This window comes from Centruroides sculpturatus, unplaced genomic scaffold (assembly GCF_000671375.1).
Source record: "Centruroides sculpturatus isolate CEXI.00-Female unplaced genomic scaffold, Cexi_2.0 scaffold163, whole genome shotgun sequence".
Taxonomy (NCBI): domain Eukaryota; kingdom Metazoa; phylum Arthropoda; class Arachnida; order Scorpiones; family Buthidae; genus Centruroides; species Centruroides sculpturatus.
The window spans coordinates 461220-473934 of record NW_019384360.1 but is presented as its reverse complement, the minus strand read 5'-3'; the positions used below and the strand labels follow the sequence as shown (position 1 = coordinate 473934).

At 27.9% G+C, this 12715-nt stretch overlaps 1 protein-coding gene across 1 annotated transcript in view; it reads left to right on the top strand.

Moving 5' to 3' along the window:
* The window catches only part of LOC111640851 (COP9 signalosome complex subunit 6-like), a 32666-nt gene that overhangs the window by 3461 nt on the left and 16490 nt on the right, over positions 1–12715 (top strand). Inside the window, exons 2-6 of the mRNA XM_023386929.1 lie at positions 4077–4208; positions 6987–7075; positions 7135–7197; positions 10149–10196; positions 10311–10425. Coding sequence (XP_023242697.1) covers positions 4077–4208; positions 6987–7075; positions 7135–7197; positions 10149–10196; positions 10311–10425 — 447 coding nt within the window. The remainder of the gene's footprint in view (positions 1–4076; positions 4209–6986; positions 7076–7134; positions 7198–10148; positions 10197–10310; positions 10426–12715) is intronic.

The window sequence follows — 12715 nt, the reverse complement described above, 5'->3', positions numbered from 1 at the left end:
TAACGCTGATTCGATATAACGCGGTATTCTTGAAATTTAAATAAAGCTCAAAATTTACATCGATTTAAATTATCGCGGCATTTCATTGATTCGTATATAATATGAACTATTTGTGAACACAAACCAATCAGTAAAAGGTGGAAAAAAGGTTACTTTCTTTAAATCTACGTTTGTTTGGTGCAATTTTGGAAAAAATATATCATTGTGGATGTCATAGGAAATATCGACTTCGCTTGGCAAGAATTAACTGATAAATGCACAAACAAAGTGTGGAACAAGTTATGACTGAATGTATCTAAGAATTATCAGTGAGAAGAGCCTATCGCTGTATCGTTAGGTTAATCAAACTCAACCTAATTGGTACAGCAGGACTAGGAAAAATAGATGAGCAGGATATTGAGGTGTTACAGCAGGTTTCTGGTGAGGCCTTACCAACGACGAATTTCAAGAACTGGCAGAACATGGAATTCATGTGGAACTGGAAAATAGAGATTCTGAAAATGAAGAACTCAAAAAATTTCCCCACAGATTTTCTTAATAAAAATTTGGTGAGATAACTAAAATCATTGATCAAATTGTAGCAGATGATCCAGAGTTTGAAACGAGTGCAAAAGCAAAATGAGACGTTTTGGATGCAATCTTCTGCTACTGACATTTGCTTAAGGAAAGAAAAAAAGTGATAAATGAAACTTCACAACTTTATTGCAAAAGAACAAGAATTTCAGAAAAGTCAGGACTTTGTCACAAAAAATGAACTATTAATATAGAAAAAAATGAACTAAATATGTTGTTATACATTTCTGTGTGCATATGTTTGTGTTATTTAACATATATTATTATACAAATTAATATAAAAATAACTTAAAATTAAAATTTGTTTATTTTTGGTTGCATGTTCCCCTATCCCTATTTACTCTATGTTAAAATGGCCTCGTTTAATGCTGTTTTGCTTAGCACTTTGTTGTCTAGGAACACATCCCCTGTGTTAAGCGGGGTCTTACTGTACTTTGGATAAGCAAAATATATAGGATAATTTGGCTAAGCGTATACAAACTTCCGGGAGAGGTAGATTGCACAAAGACAAATCAGAATCATATAACAGGTTCTAATTAATACAAATTAATAACAGAAGCATAACTTGCATAGCTTTTCATGTCTTACAGGTTTTGTTTTAGAATACTATTATCCTGGCTGTTATAGAATATAATGTAGGGAAAGTATGATGATTGGTCAAATTTTGACCCACTTTTTGCATTTTTCAATGTTTTGACACTCCAAGAGCTAAACTTAATTTTAATGTGTCTTAAACATTGTGAAAAATCATCATTAATAAATTTTCTTTATTTCTGTACGTAGTGCATATTATGCACTTTTATTACATACTGAAGTAAAATGGCTATTCAGAGGAAAAGCACTATTTAGACTTTTTGAACTTGATAGTGAGTTATTGGGTTTCTTGACTTCAAAACTATTCTTCTGCTTCCTTTTACAATGACATACAGTATTTATGCAAAGCAAGATTTTAAATTATGTTTCATCAAATCAAAGTACAGGAACAGAATTGACACTACACCAGATATGAGAATTTGGCTTTTAATATTGTGCTTGATATCAAGAGAATTTATAACTCAGACACCAAAATACGGCTACTCCGAAATTCAAATTGATAATACTGTTCAAACTGTATCTTGTGTATGTTAACTCGTTTGTTTAGATCAAAGTGCCTACATACAGTAAGAGAACAATAGACCAAGAACAACTCTAATCTGGTTAACATGGCTTTGCTTTTACAGTAATACATTCACCCCCATATTTGCCAACACGGGTTAGAGTTAAAGTTAAAAGTTAATCAAGGAGCGCTTACATACTAAAAGAAAAGCAAATGATGATTGGTTAATTCGAGATTTAATTCTAACTCTAACTTGTGTTGGTAAATACGGGGTTCAGAGTGTCAACTTACCCATGAAATAACCTTTTTTTCCTCTTATCTCATAAAATATGGCTGGGTTTTGGGATTGTGAGATTGGGCTAGAGTAACAGATTGAGATATTTGCAGGCTCTGGGGTACTGCATTTGGGTAACTTACTACTTTTTGAGCTACTTTAAAAATAATTTGGGCTAAATTTCGAGGAATTTTGCTTTATTTTTTATAAAACCTATCTGGCAACTTGTGAGGTTCTTACTGGACACATGCTATTTACCTGCAATTTATTCATATTACTATTAATTAATGAAAATAGCATTCTGTATATGTAGCCATATTCCATTTTCTTGATAAATTTCCTTTCTATAAATTTTCCTTGATAAATTTGTACATATTTCTATACAATATGCCAAATGGCATATTGTATAGAAATATGCATATCGGATAATTTGATGTCTCAATTATTTCATCCCTTGAATTTCAAACTAATGAAGATTTCCTGTATTTATATCTACCTACTCTACAAAGTAACCAAGATGTTCTGTTAAAATTTCAGGATTTGTGAAGTATTTCATTATAGTAAAAGTTTGGGAAAAGCTTAATTAGTCAATGCATTTGTCAGTGAGTTAAATTTAAATAAGGTTAATGGTTTTGACTCACAAGGAGAGCCTACGGCTTTGGGGTAACGGATTTTGATGATCTTTGGTGTAGAGGTAGTACACCATGTGAGTGTACTATCTGTAAAATACTAAAGTGCAATACTCAAATATAATCGAGAAAATCAAACTTAAAGTTTTGTTAGCACTTTATATATAAATTATACGTACTTCTACTCGAGTGTCCTGTGGCAGAGTGGTAACGAGTCTGATTTATAAGCTTGAGTTCTTGGGTTCGATTCTCGCGTATAATTTTTTTTTAATTCATAAATACTTATAATGTATTTATTTATTTACTCATTCATTTATTTCTTATTATTTATTTATTTTAAATCAATTTCTACTATTCCAAGTCTAATATTTTTATACTTTTGTTAACAATAACAGCGCATTTTTGACACCTATGTGTCAACTTTCCCATCTAATTGTTATCACTAACTGTGACCGATCTAATTATCACTAGGATTTCTATCCAAGTTCTTTTTCACTCACTTTTTAACAGTTCGTTTCTAAATTTCCACACGAATAGACGTATTTGTGTAGTAAAACTTATTTTGAAAAATTATTTTATAATCAAAAAATGCTGTCAAGAGAAGCAAGTTCTTCACGTTGTGAGGAAAAAAGTGTTGATGATACCTCTTAAAAAAAGCAGCATTTATTTGTTGTTCTTGGTGTAGACAGAATTTTTGTTTTGAATGTTTTTATCATAAGTATCATTCACGATCATGTACATCTGACAATGATATGTNTAAATCAAATAAGGCACTAAACTGTAGCATCTCAAACAAAAAGAATTTTGACACTACTTTATGAAAGGTATAAGTAAGTACTGCAAATGAGGTATTTTAAATAATAAATCTTTTTTTTAAAATTGTGTGTCCAAAAAGTTTAGGGAATTTTATCGTAACTTAGCAAATAAACTTTTAAAAATAAATATAAAACTATTTTCAACATTTAAAATTATTCTAGAATCTACTATTAGAACATTTATTTCATCTGAAGTCAGTATTTTATAAATAAGTTTTATTTGATTACAAGTATGCCTAAACTGAAACAGTTCAATGAGAAAGAAGTTATAAAACTTTGGAAAATGGAATTTGAAGGAAAGAAGGTGTATGATATTGCTAAAGCATTGAAAACATCTTCTTTGTGAGTATATCAGATACCTCAGAAAGGTGAAAATTGGAATTCTAAACTTAGTTGTGGTAGAATAATGGTGACATCAAGAGATGATTGATGTATTTTGCAAACATTTATGAATAATGGCTATTCTATACAAAAAACAACTAATGCTTTTTAAGACAAGGTGTCTAAAAGAACCTAAATAACAAGTTGAAGGCAACTGCACATCTAGTTTATACTAAAATGACTAAACAATTACCTCTAAAGCCAGAATGCATTATTACAGAAAGGAATTGGGCAAGAGAACACGTAAAAGGACGAACAGAAAGAAGTCTTGTTCGATGATGAAAAGAAATGGAACTTTGGAATTTCAGTTATTGGTGCTTTAATTGGTAAACAAAAAGGACGAAACCTCGAAATAATGAACTCATTTGAATTAGTATTTGATAGAATAGAGGACGATATTGTTATCGATAAAGATTATTATAATTTAAAAGAGCAGCAATGTAAGTAATTTTATTTTTAACATTAAAATTAGAAAATATAAATGTTATGTAGAATATTCAAAACATTATCAGATTATAAAATTTATAATTTATTGATAGGCATTAAAATGGTTGAAAAATAGACACGATATACAGATTTTAAAAGTGTAAATACTTTGACAGAAGAGTATACAATGTTTAATATTTAGATACATTGTTGACTTAAATGCAATTGAGAAAAGCTTTTTTAAATTTCCAAAATTAATTTTGTAAAAAAGTTTTATTATTATATTTTAATTTGTAAATAATTTATGTTCACCTTAAAATGCCGGACACAGACTTCCATTATAAGTCAGCAGTTACGTGTATTGTTTAATGACAGCAGATTTGAAAAGTATTCATGAAGTTTTTTATTTTTATTCCAGCAAAACTAAATAGGAAATATAATATTTTGTATATGCTATATATTTTGTATATAGGAAATATAATATTTTGTATATTTTGTATACAGCATATACAAAATATTATATTTTGTATATGCTGAATAAACGTTATGGTTATTAGTAATTGATTCAAAAGATTATGAATTCTGTACTCATATAAATAACTGTACTTGATATTATTAATTTATCATTGTTTAATATTTTATAAATTAGGTAAGATTTAATATTATTAATCTGTTCTACTAGAAAACAAAATGAATACCACAATTTAATACAAATATTCATTTAAAACAAAATAAGTTTCTAATTCTAATTAGAATAAATTCTGGAATTTTCAAAAATAGGAGAAGAATTAATAAAATTTAGTTAATAATTATGTTAAAAGTATACAAAATTTTATTAATTCTTCAACCATTTTTGAAAATTCCAGAATTTATTGTAAATGTAATATTGCCATCTTCCTCCACAACCCTTTTACTTCTAAAAATTTGCATAACTGTGTTAAACTACTATAAAGTAGTGCAACATTTGATTGCTAATAACTCTGATCAACACTTTTAGTGAATGCTACAAATTTAAAATAGAGTTTGTATAATTTAACTTAATTATTAACTAAATTTTATTAAAATTTATTAGAAGACACTCTGACAGTTTCCTTGTTAGTATAATGATCTTTTACATTCAAACTAACGTGGTATATATTTTTTTAAATCCAAACTAATGTAGTATAATGTTCTGTTCAATTCCATTTAAGAAAATTTATTGATCATAAAAGCCTTACATAATTTGAAAAGTCCGTTCAAAAAAAGAAATCTTCAAAAATTAATAATATTCAATTTCTTTTTCACCTGAAGATGGTGTCTGTAAGCTATCCAAAGTACTAGCAAGTATGTCTTAATTAAAAATCATGTTAGTAACACCAACAGTGAGGTGTCAATTACTTTATGAAAATTTATTATGCTTGTAATTGAATTTAGCTTAAATTGGCACTAAATCAAATAAGGCACTAAACTGTAGCATCTCAAACAAAAAGAATTTTGACACTACTTTATGAAAGGTATAAGTAAGTACTGCAAATGAGGTATTTTAAATAATAAATCTTTTTTTTAAAATTGTGTGTCCAAAAAGTTTAGGGAATTTTATCGTAACTTAGCAAATAAACTTTTAAAAATAAATATAAAACTATTTTCAACATTTAAAATTATTCTAGAATCTACTATTAGAACATTTATTTCATCTGAAGTCAGTATTTTATAAATAAGTTTTATTTGATTACAAGTATGCCTAAACTGAAACAGTTCAATGAGAAAGAAGTTATAAAACTTTGGAAAATGGAATTTGAAGGAAAGAAGGTGTATGATATTGCTAAAGCATTGAAAACATCTTCTTTGTGAGTATATCAGATACCTCAGAAAGGTGAAAATTGGAATTCTAAACTTAGTTGTGGTAGAATAATGGTGACATCAAGAGATGATTGATGTATTTTGCAAACATTTATGAATAATGGCTATTCTATACAAAAAACAACTAATGCTTTTTAAGACAAGGTGTCTAAAAGAACCTAAATAACAAGTTGAAGGCAACTGCACATCTAGTTTATACTAAAATGACTAAACAATTACCTCTAAAGCCAGAATGCATTATTACAGAAAGGAATTGGGCAAGAGAACACGTAAAAGGACGAACAGAAAGAAGTCTTGTTCGATGATGAAAAGAAATGGAACTTATGCAGTCTCGATGGTTGGGTTAGTTATTGGCATGACTCGAGAAAAGAACCAAAGAATTTTATAGTAGATGGAAAGGAGGTGAAAGTGTCACAGTTTAGGCATCTTTCAGATATCATGTTAAATCTCCAATAGTATTTATTGGTGGCAAACAAAGGTCAGAAGACTATCAAAAAATGCTGTGGAGAATATTGTTTAAGCAGATATATGCATATGGAAAACAGTATTCCTATGTAGAAGACTTGAAATTGGAAATTGTGAAATGCCAGAAACTATAGTGTATATGAAAAAACTCTCCAAAAACTAATTACTTCAATGGAACATTGTGTATTTGATGTTATCAGACTGAATGGGAAGTCAACTGATCAATGAAGTTAGAATAACTATTAAACTATTGTCCTAGTAACTTATTTGTTAAAAAAATTCTATAAACTTTATGGACACCATTTTTTAACATTCTTGACAATTCATTGATAAATTTAATGTTTGGATATTTAAACTTAGTTTTAGTTATTAAAAATTATATTCATAATGCATATATGATGTCACAATAAAGCATTGTATTGGCTGTTTAGAATGTTTAAAAAAAATTTCATGGGCACACCTTAATTTGTATTAAATTTGCATTTTAGTTAAACAAGTATTTAGTGATTTAGACTTTTTGGGATGGTATACAACTGGAGATGCACCCAACGAATCAGATATTAAAGTTCATAAACAGGTAAGTTTTAAAAAAATTATTTAATAAAGACAAGAGATTGAATGAGTTAATTATTTCAGGTTTGTGTAATAAATGAAAGTCCCGTATTTTTAAAATTAAATCCACAAGGACGACATACCGAGGTAAGAATGTGTTCTTTAATGTTGGCCTATAAAATAATAATAATTAATAATACTCATACAGTACTCGACATAAATATAGTACTTTTGAAAAATGCACATTACAAGCAAACTAGGCATATTAAATGACTGATAATTGTCAACAAAAAAGTATCAAATTGTTTGCTCATTTTAATCATAAATTGTTTTATATTTTTAATGCTGAATAAACACAGACATTGTAAGTCTGTTTTCAACATTAGAAAAAAAAGGACATAAAAGTCACAAAACATTAGAATTAAATAAAACTGGTCACCTAATTAATTATTATTATTCTGTTAGACATGTTTTAAATAAGATTTTTTAAAGATCTTTACATCTATCGCTTCCCATGCTTGCAGAAATTCTGTTTTTAGGTGTTCAACTGATGTAAAATAATAATTATCTGTGTGTGTTTCTCTCACAAGTATTCCCAGAGATTTTCCATCAGATTGAAGTTTGGAGAGAATGCTGCCCAATCCAGAACCTCAATGTTGTTATTCTGAGACCACTTTCTTGTACTGCAACTGGAATGGATGCTTGTATTATCTTGCTGAAATGTAATGGGTTTATGCTGGTGTTAAGAAATGGCAGATGACTGGCAAGCATCAATTGATAGTTGAGCTATTCATTCTTGATGAAACAAAAGCTAAAGGTTTAGTTTCTTGCAGAACTAAATGCCATCAAACCAACAAATTACCTTAATTCCCAAACTATTATACTATTGAACTTTGCTATCTGGATGGATTGAATGGATGTTGGCTTGATTTAAGAAAATAACCTGTGTTTTTCTAATTGTAACTTTATGGAGGTGGTGTTATAACTGTATAAGAAATCAATTGAAACGGTAGTCCAAACCTAACCAAAATGCTTTTCATGCAGTACAGCCATATGGTGTTACAGCAGGAAAACTATATCAAAATAAATACCGCATAAAAAAATTTATTTGTATTTGTTATATATTAACAGAACAGATCTGATAACAATTACTGTATAACAAATTATTAAACAAATAACCTGTCGTATGATTAAAGCATGAACGATGATTATTCTTTACATCAATAATAAATAACCCTTTTTACCATAAATAGCATTTTAAATATTTCAACAACAAGCAGCAAAACAAACAGTACACAAACTTTGATTGACACTGTAGATCAAGTCTAAAATAAACAATAATGATTTATTAATATCTAATATACAATATATTAAAAGTCAACATATTGTTTTTAATAATGATTTTTAAAGTGCAGTTATTAATGTAAAACAATTAGAATATCTAGGAATACAGGGTCTTCCAAAATGAGTACTAACATTTAAAATTACTGCATGTATGTTAATTATTATCTGAGAGGTATAAAATGTGTATCAATCGATAGAGTAACTGTTCGAGTTTCGTCTCCCATCTACATTCAAACTTCTAGTGGTCTGCTACGTGTAGGAAGTATCATAAATGAAAATGGTGACTGCAACAGCAAAGACGTTTTGTGAAGGCAAAAACCTATATCAGAAAGCTTGAATCACTCATCATTGTGCAACACGAGTAATCTGCAGGAATGATAGAATTATGACTGCTATGGGAAAAGTGATGACGGATATGCCTTAGTAAACATAGGAAGAATTTGAGTATGGTCAGATATGTGCTGTGACACAAGGTGTACACATTGAGAAATTGTAATGGACATATGTGAAATTTGGACAGTTTTTCAACGTTTTAATGTATGTTACAATATTTCGCATAATAACTAACATAATTACAATAATTTCAATTGGTAGCATCCTTTTTGGAAGACCTGTATGTTCTGATAAATGATATATTTAACCCTTTTTTTAACAGCAAATTTAATGTTAATTGTTGTTTTATCTATCTTCAGATTTTGACTTAACAGATAAATTATAGTTTTCATATGTGCCATTTTATGATGATTTTATTTCAAAATTACTTTGTCATAACTTTTGTTGTTGAGATGACAATTTTTTTAACTGTATAAATTTCCAGAATTCACAGAGATGCTCATATGCATTACTGAACAACAAATATGATCGTGAATTTTGTAGGAATGATTTATATACTTTTCCACGTATCAAAGAAAATTTTCATTTTTATGTCTTACATGCAGTTTTAGAAGATAGATGCTAATATTTAACAAAAAAAATATTAAATTTTACCAAATTTCATTACAGTTGATCTTAACAAGATATGAAGCATGTTTTTAATACTTTTACTTCTTAAAATGTAATGAAAAATGATCTGAATTTCCTTAATTGTGTATGTATTAATTTAAAGGATGCAGTAAAGAAGTAAAATATAATAGTTGCTCAATTATGGCTGTATTCACAATTAACAGTGTTAGATGTTAACCAAATTACCATTCATTTTATTTTTAATAAGTGAATGCTTGTTACTTCTAACATCAGCCCACACATATTATTTTTGCCTATTTGTCTCCTTTGATTCAGTACAATTCACCAACAAGGAGCAGGAAATGGCAAGTACTGAATATTAGTCATGAGTAAATCATCTACATTACTCAGTATTGGCCAAATGTTTGCTTAGCATTTGATGTGTATCCACCTTAACTTTGCTTATTGGTTGCTTATTGGTGGCCATTAGAGACACTGAAATTAAGAACATTTAATTCTAATTCTAATTTTTTTTTAATTTTTTAATATAAATAATAAATTTCTTACAAATTAAATAGTTAGATGGAGCATATTGATGTTTTTTCATCTCTGTCATACAGACAATACAACAAATGCAAATAAACAAGAACAGTGATTATTATTTATTACACTTGTAGCTTTCATTGATGATATAAACTGTTTTATTTATTTTTTAATCAATTCATTATTAGAACTTAGTGAGATCATTTTTATGTTGTTAATAATAATAATAAAATATTTCTATATTAATTTTAAAATATATTTTTTTATAGTTACCTGTAAACATGTATGAATCGGTTATTGATTTAGTGAATGGAGAGGTATGTTTTAAATATTATATTCATTATAAAGTTAAGTATTAATAAAATGGATAAATTATATGAAATTTTAGTTATTTTTTTACGATTTGAAGTTTTAATATTTACATTTTACAGGCAACAATATTATTTGTCGAATTACCTTATACTTTAGCTACCGAAGAAGCCGAAAGAATTGGTCTCGATCATATCGCTCGAATGTCTGCCGGAGAGGCTGGAGAAAGTTCATTAGGTAGAATTATATTAGAATTTGATTTATTCATATATTTAATGAATTAATAAGTTGTATTAAAAATTAGAATAAATTAGTTAATTTTTTGTTAGTTAAATCTGTTATTTTATTCTAATTTATAATACAATTTTTTGCACGTAAATTTTTAATTTATTAAGCATTTTAAGCAAATATTCAAGTATTAAATATTTTTCCATTTATCAGTTAATTAATTTTTTAAAATAAATACTAATATTGTTTTTAGTATTTAAAAAGAAAAATATTCTGTAAATTACAAGAGAATTTGTACAGTTTTATGATTACAAAAATATAAAATGTTGCAAACATTTTGTAAACTATTAAAACGAACTTAGTCAGTTTTTAAATATATTACTTATGCTACATTTAAATGTATTAAATTAGAGGGAAAAAATAGTGAATATGACACATAGTTATGTACATAAAATATGAATTATGAAAAATGAAAGGATTTGCTATACTTCTGTATAATCTATCCTTTATATTCATATAACAATATGCATGGGTCTCATTTTTTATGCCATTTCAAGCATCAATATTATTGTTGTATTTCATTTAATCTAAATTTTCTTCTTAAATAGCAGTTTATTTTTATTCCTTATGATATATTGTGTCTAAATATTAATTTTCCAAAATGTTAGAAATGACAGTATTATTGTATTGCATTTTTTCTTGCAGAATATTTTTTTTAATTAGATAAATAAACTAGTTTATCTGTATCTATGAAAAATAATATTTACCATATTAATTTTCACATGCATGGATTAAACTGTTACACCACCACTAACATTAATTAGTCATATTACTGAGTTTTAGTTTTAGTAAACTAAAACTATACTACACAGCACCATCTAAGAAATATTGAAAAGGAAGATTTTGATGTATTTGCTTACCTTACCTTACCTATAATATCTTTATTTTTCTTCCAGTATCATTTGTGCATAACCAGGTAGAGTACAGAGGTTACAATGAGGAACACAGTAACTTACAAATGCATGAGCATAGATACAAAATGACAAATTAAATACATTTGAATTAAGAATGTGCAAGTTAACAAATGCAAACTGATAGCACATACATAACACTGACTGGACATATAAGTATAAAAAAACAAGACACAAAACATAGATGTAAACATCACACTACTCCCTGGGGAAAGGTTGACAAATAATAGAAAGTAATTGTGGTGAGTTCACGTGCAAATGTTAAGAGTTTTATAAGCTCAATTAAATTTTGAAACATATCTTTGTTTCTGAGATGGTTCAACGAACAGGATCAGGAAATTTAGATTAGTCAAATTGAGTAGAGTGCTAAGAGTCTGTTTAATATCTGACAGCAGTCAAAGATGTGCTGGACACAGTCAGGACACTCTCAGACGGACATAATGCAGTATTCTTCTGTATAAAGAAATAAATTAAAGCAGCCGTGTTCAAATATGAACTGCATGACTTTGTGTGGGCCAAAACCAGCACTTCTACATATACTCCTTGATATCTGGAATAAAATGCCTTGTGATCTTTCACAAGGAACTTGATTCTTTGTACAAATTTCAGATTCCCATCTTTGCTGCCACTCGTCCCAGATTTGTTTTTCATGATACTTGATGAAAGGATATCATACATAAAAGGGCTAAAGGCAGCAACAACAGCCACCTTTTCAAGAGTGTCAGTCTTCTCATTCCTGAAGACACCCTGATGTTCTCTGATCCAATCAGAGAACAATGCCTGTTCATATATTTATTATATGTCTCTTCAATCCGAATGGTTAACAAACGGTAGACTTTCTTTCAGCTCTGAGGTTAAGTATTCCTTTATTGTAAATTACATATGCATTTCAGGCTTGTATGAGCCCCTCTTCAGTGTAATTCTACACAAAATTTAAAAAACAAAAAATCAATTTACAAAAAATTTTTTTTCCCGTGTAAAGATTAACCAACATTAAATTCTTTTCCATACCTCAGATGGTTGAGTAACACTTTTTAAAAATCTTTTATAAAAATTGTATGACATCGACTATGACATTATTACCAACGAAACACATGAATAACAATCGTATATGAGTATAATTTCCAAACCTTAAAAACAGTAAATATCTATTATTATCGTACATATTATTACCCATTATATTATTACGTATTATATTATTACATTTTACATTTTTTACAATTTACATTTTTTTAATTATACAATTACATTTACAAATACAATTTAAAAATCACAATGTTTTAGTTATTTCTATTTACAATTAAATGATTTTGTTAATTTTAAAACCA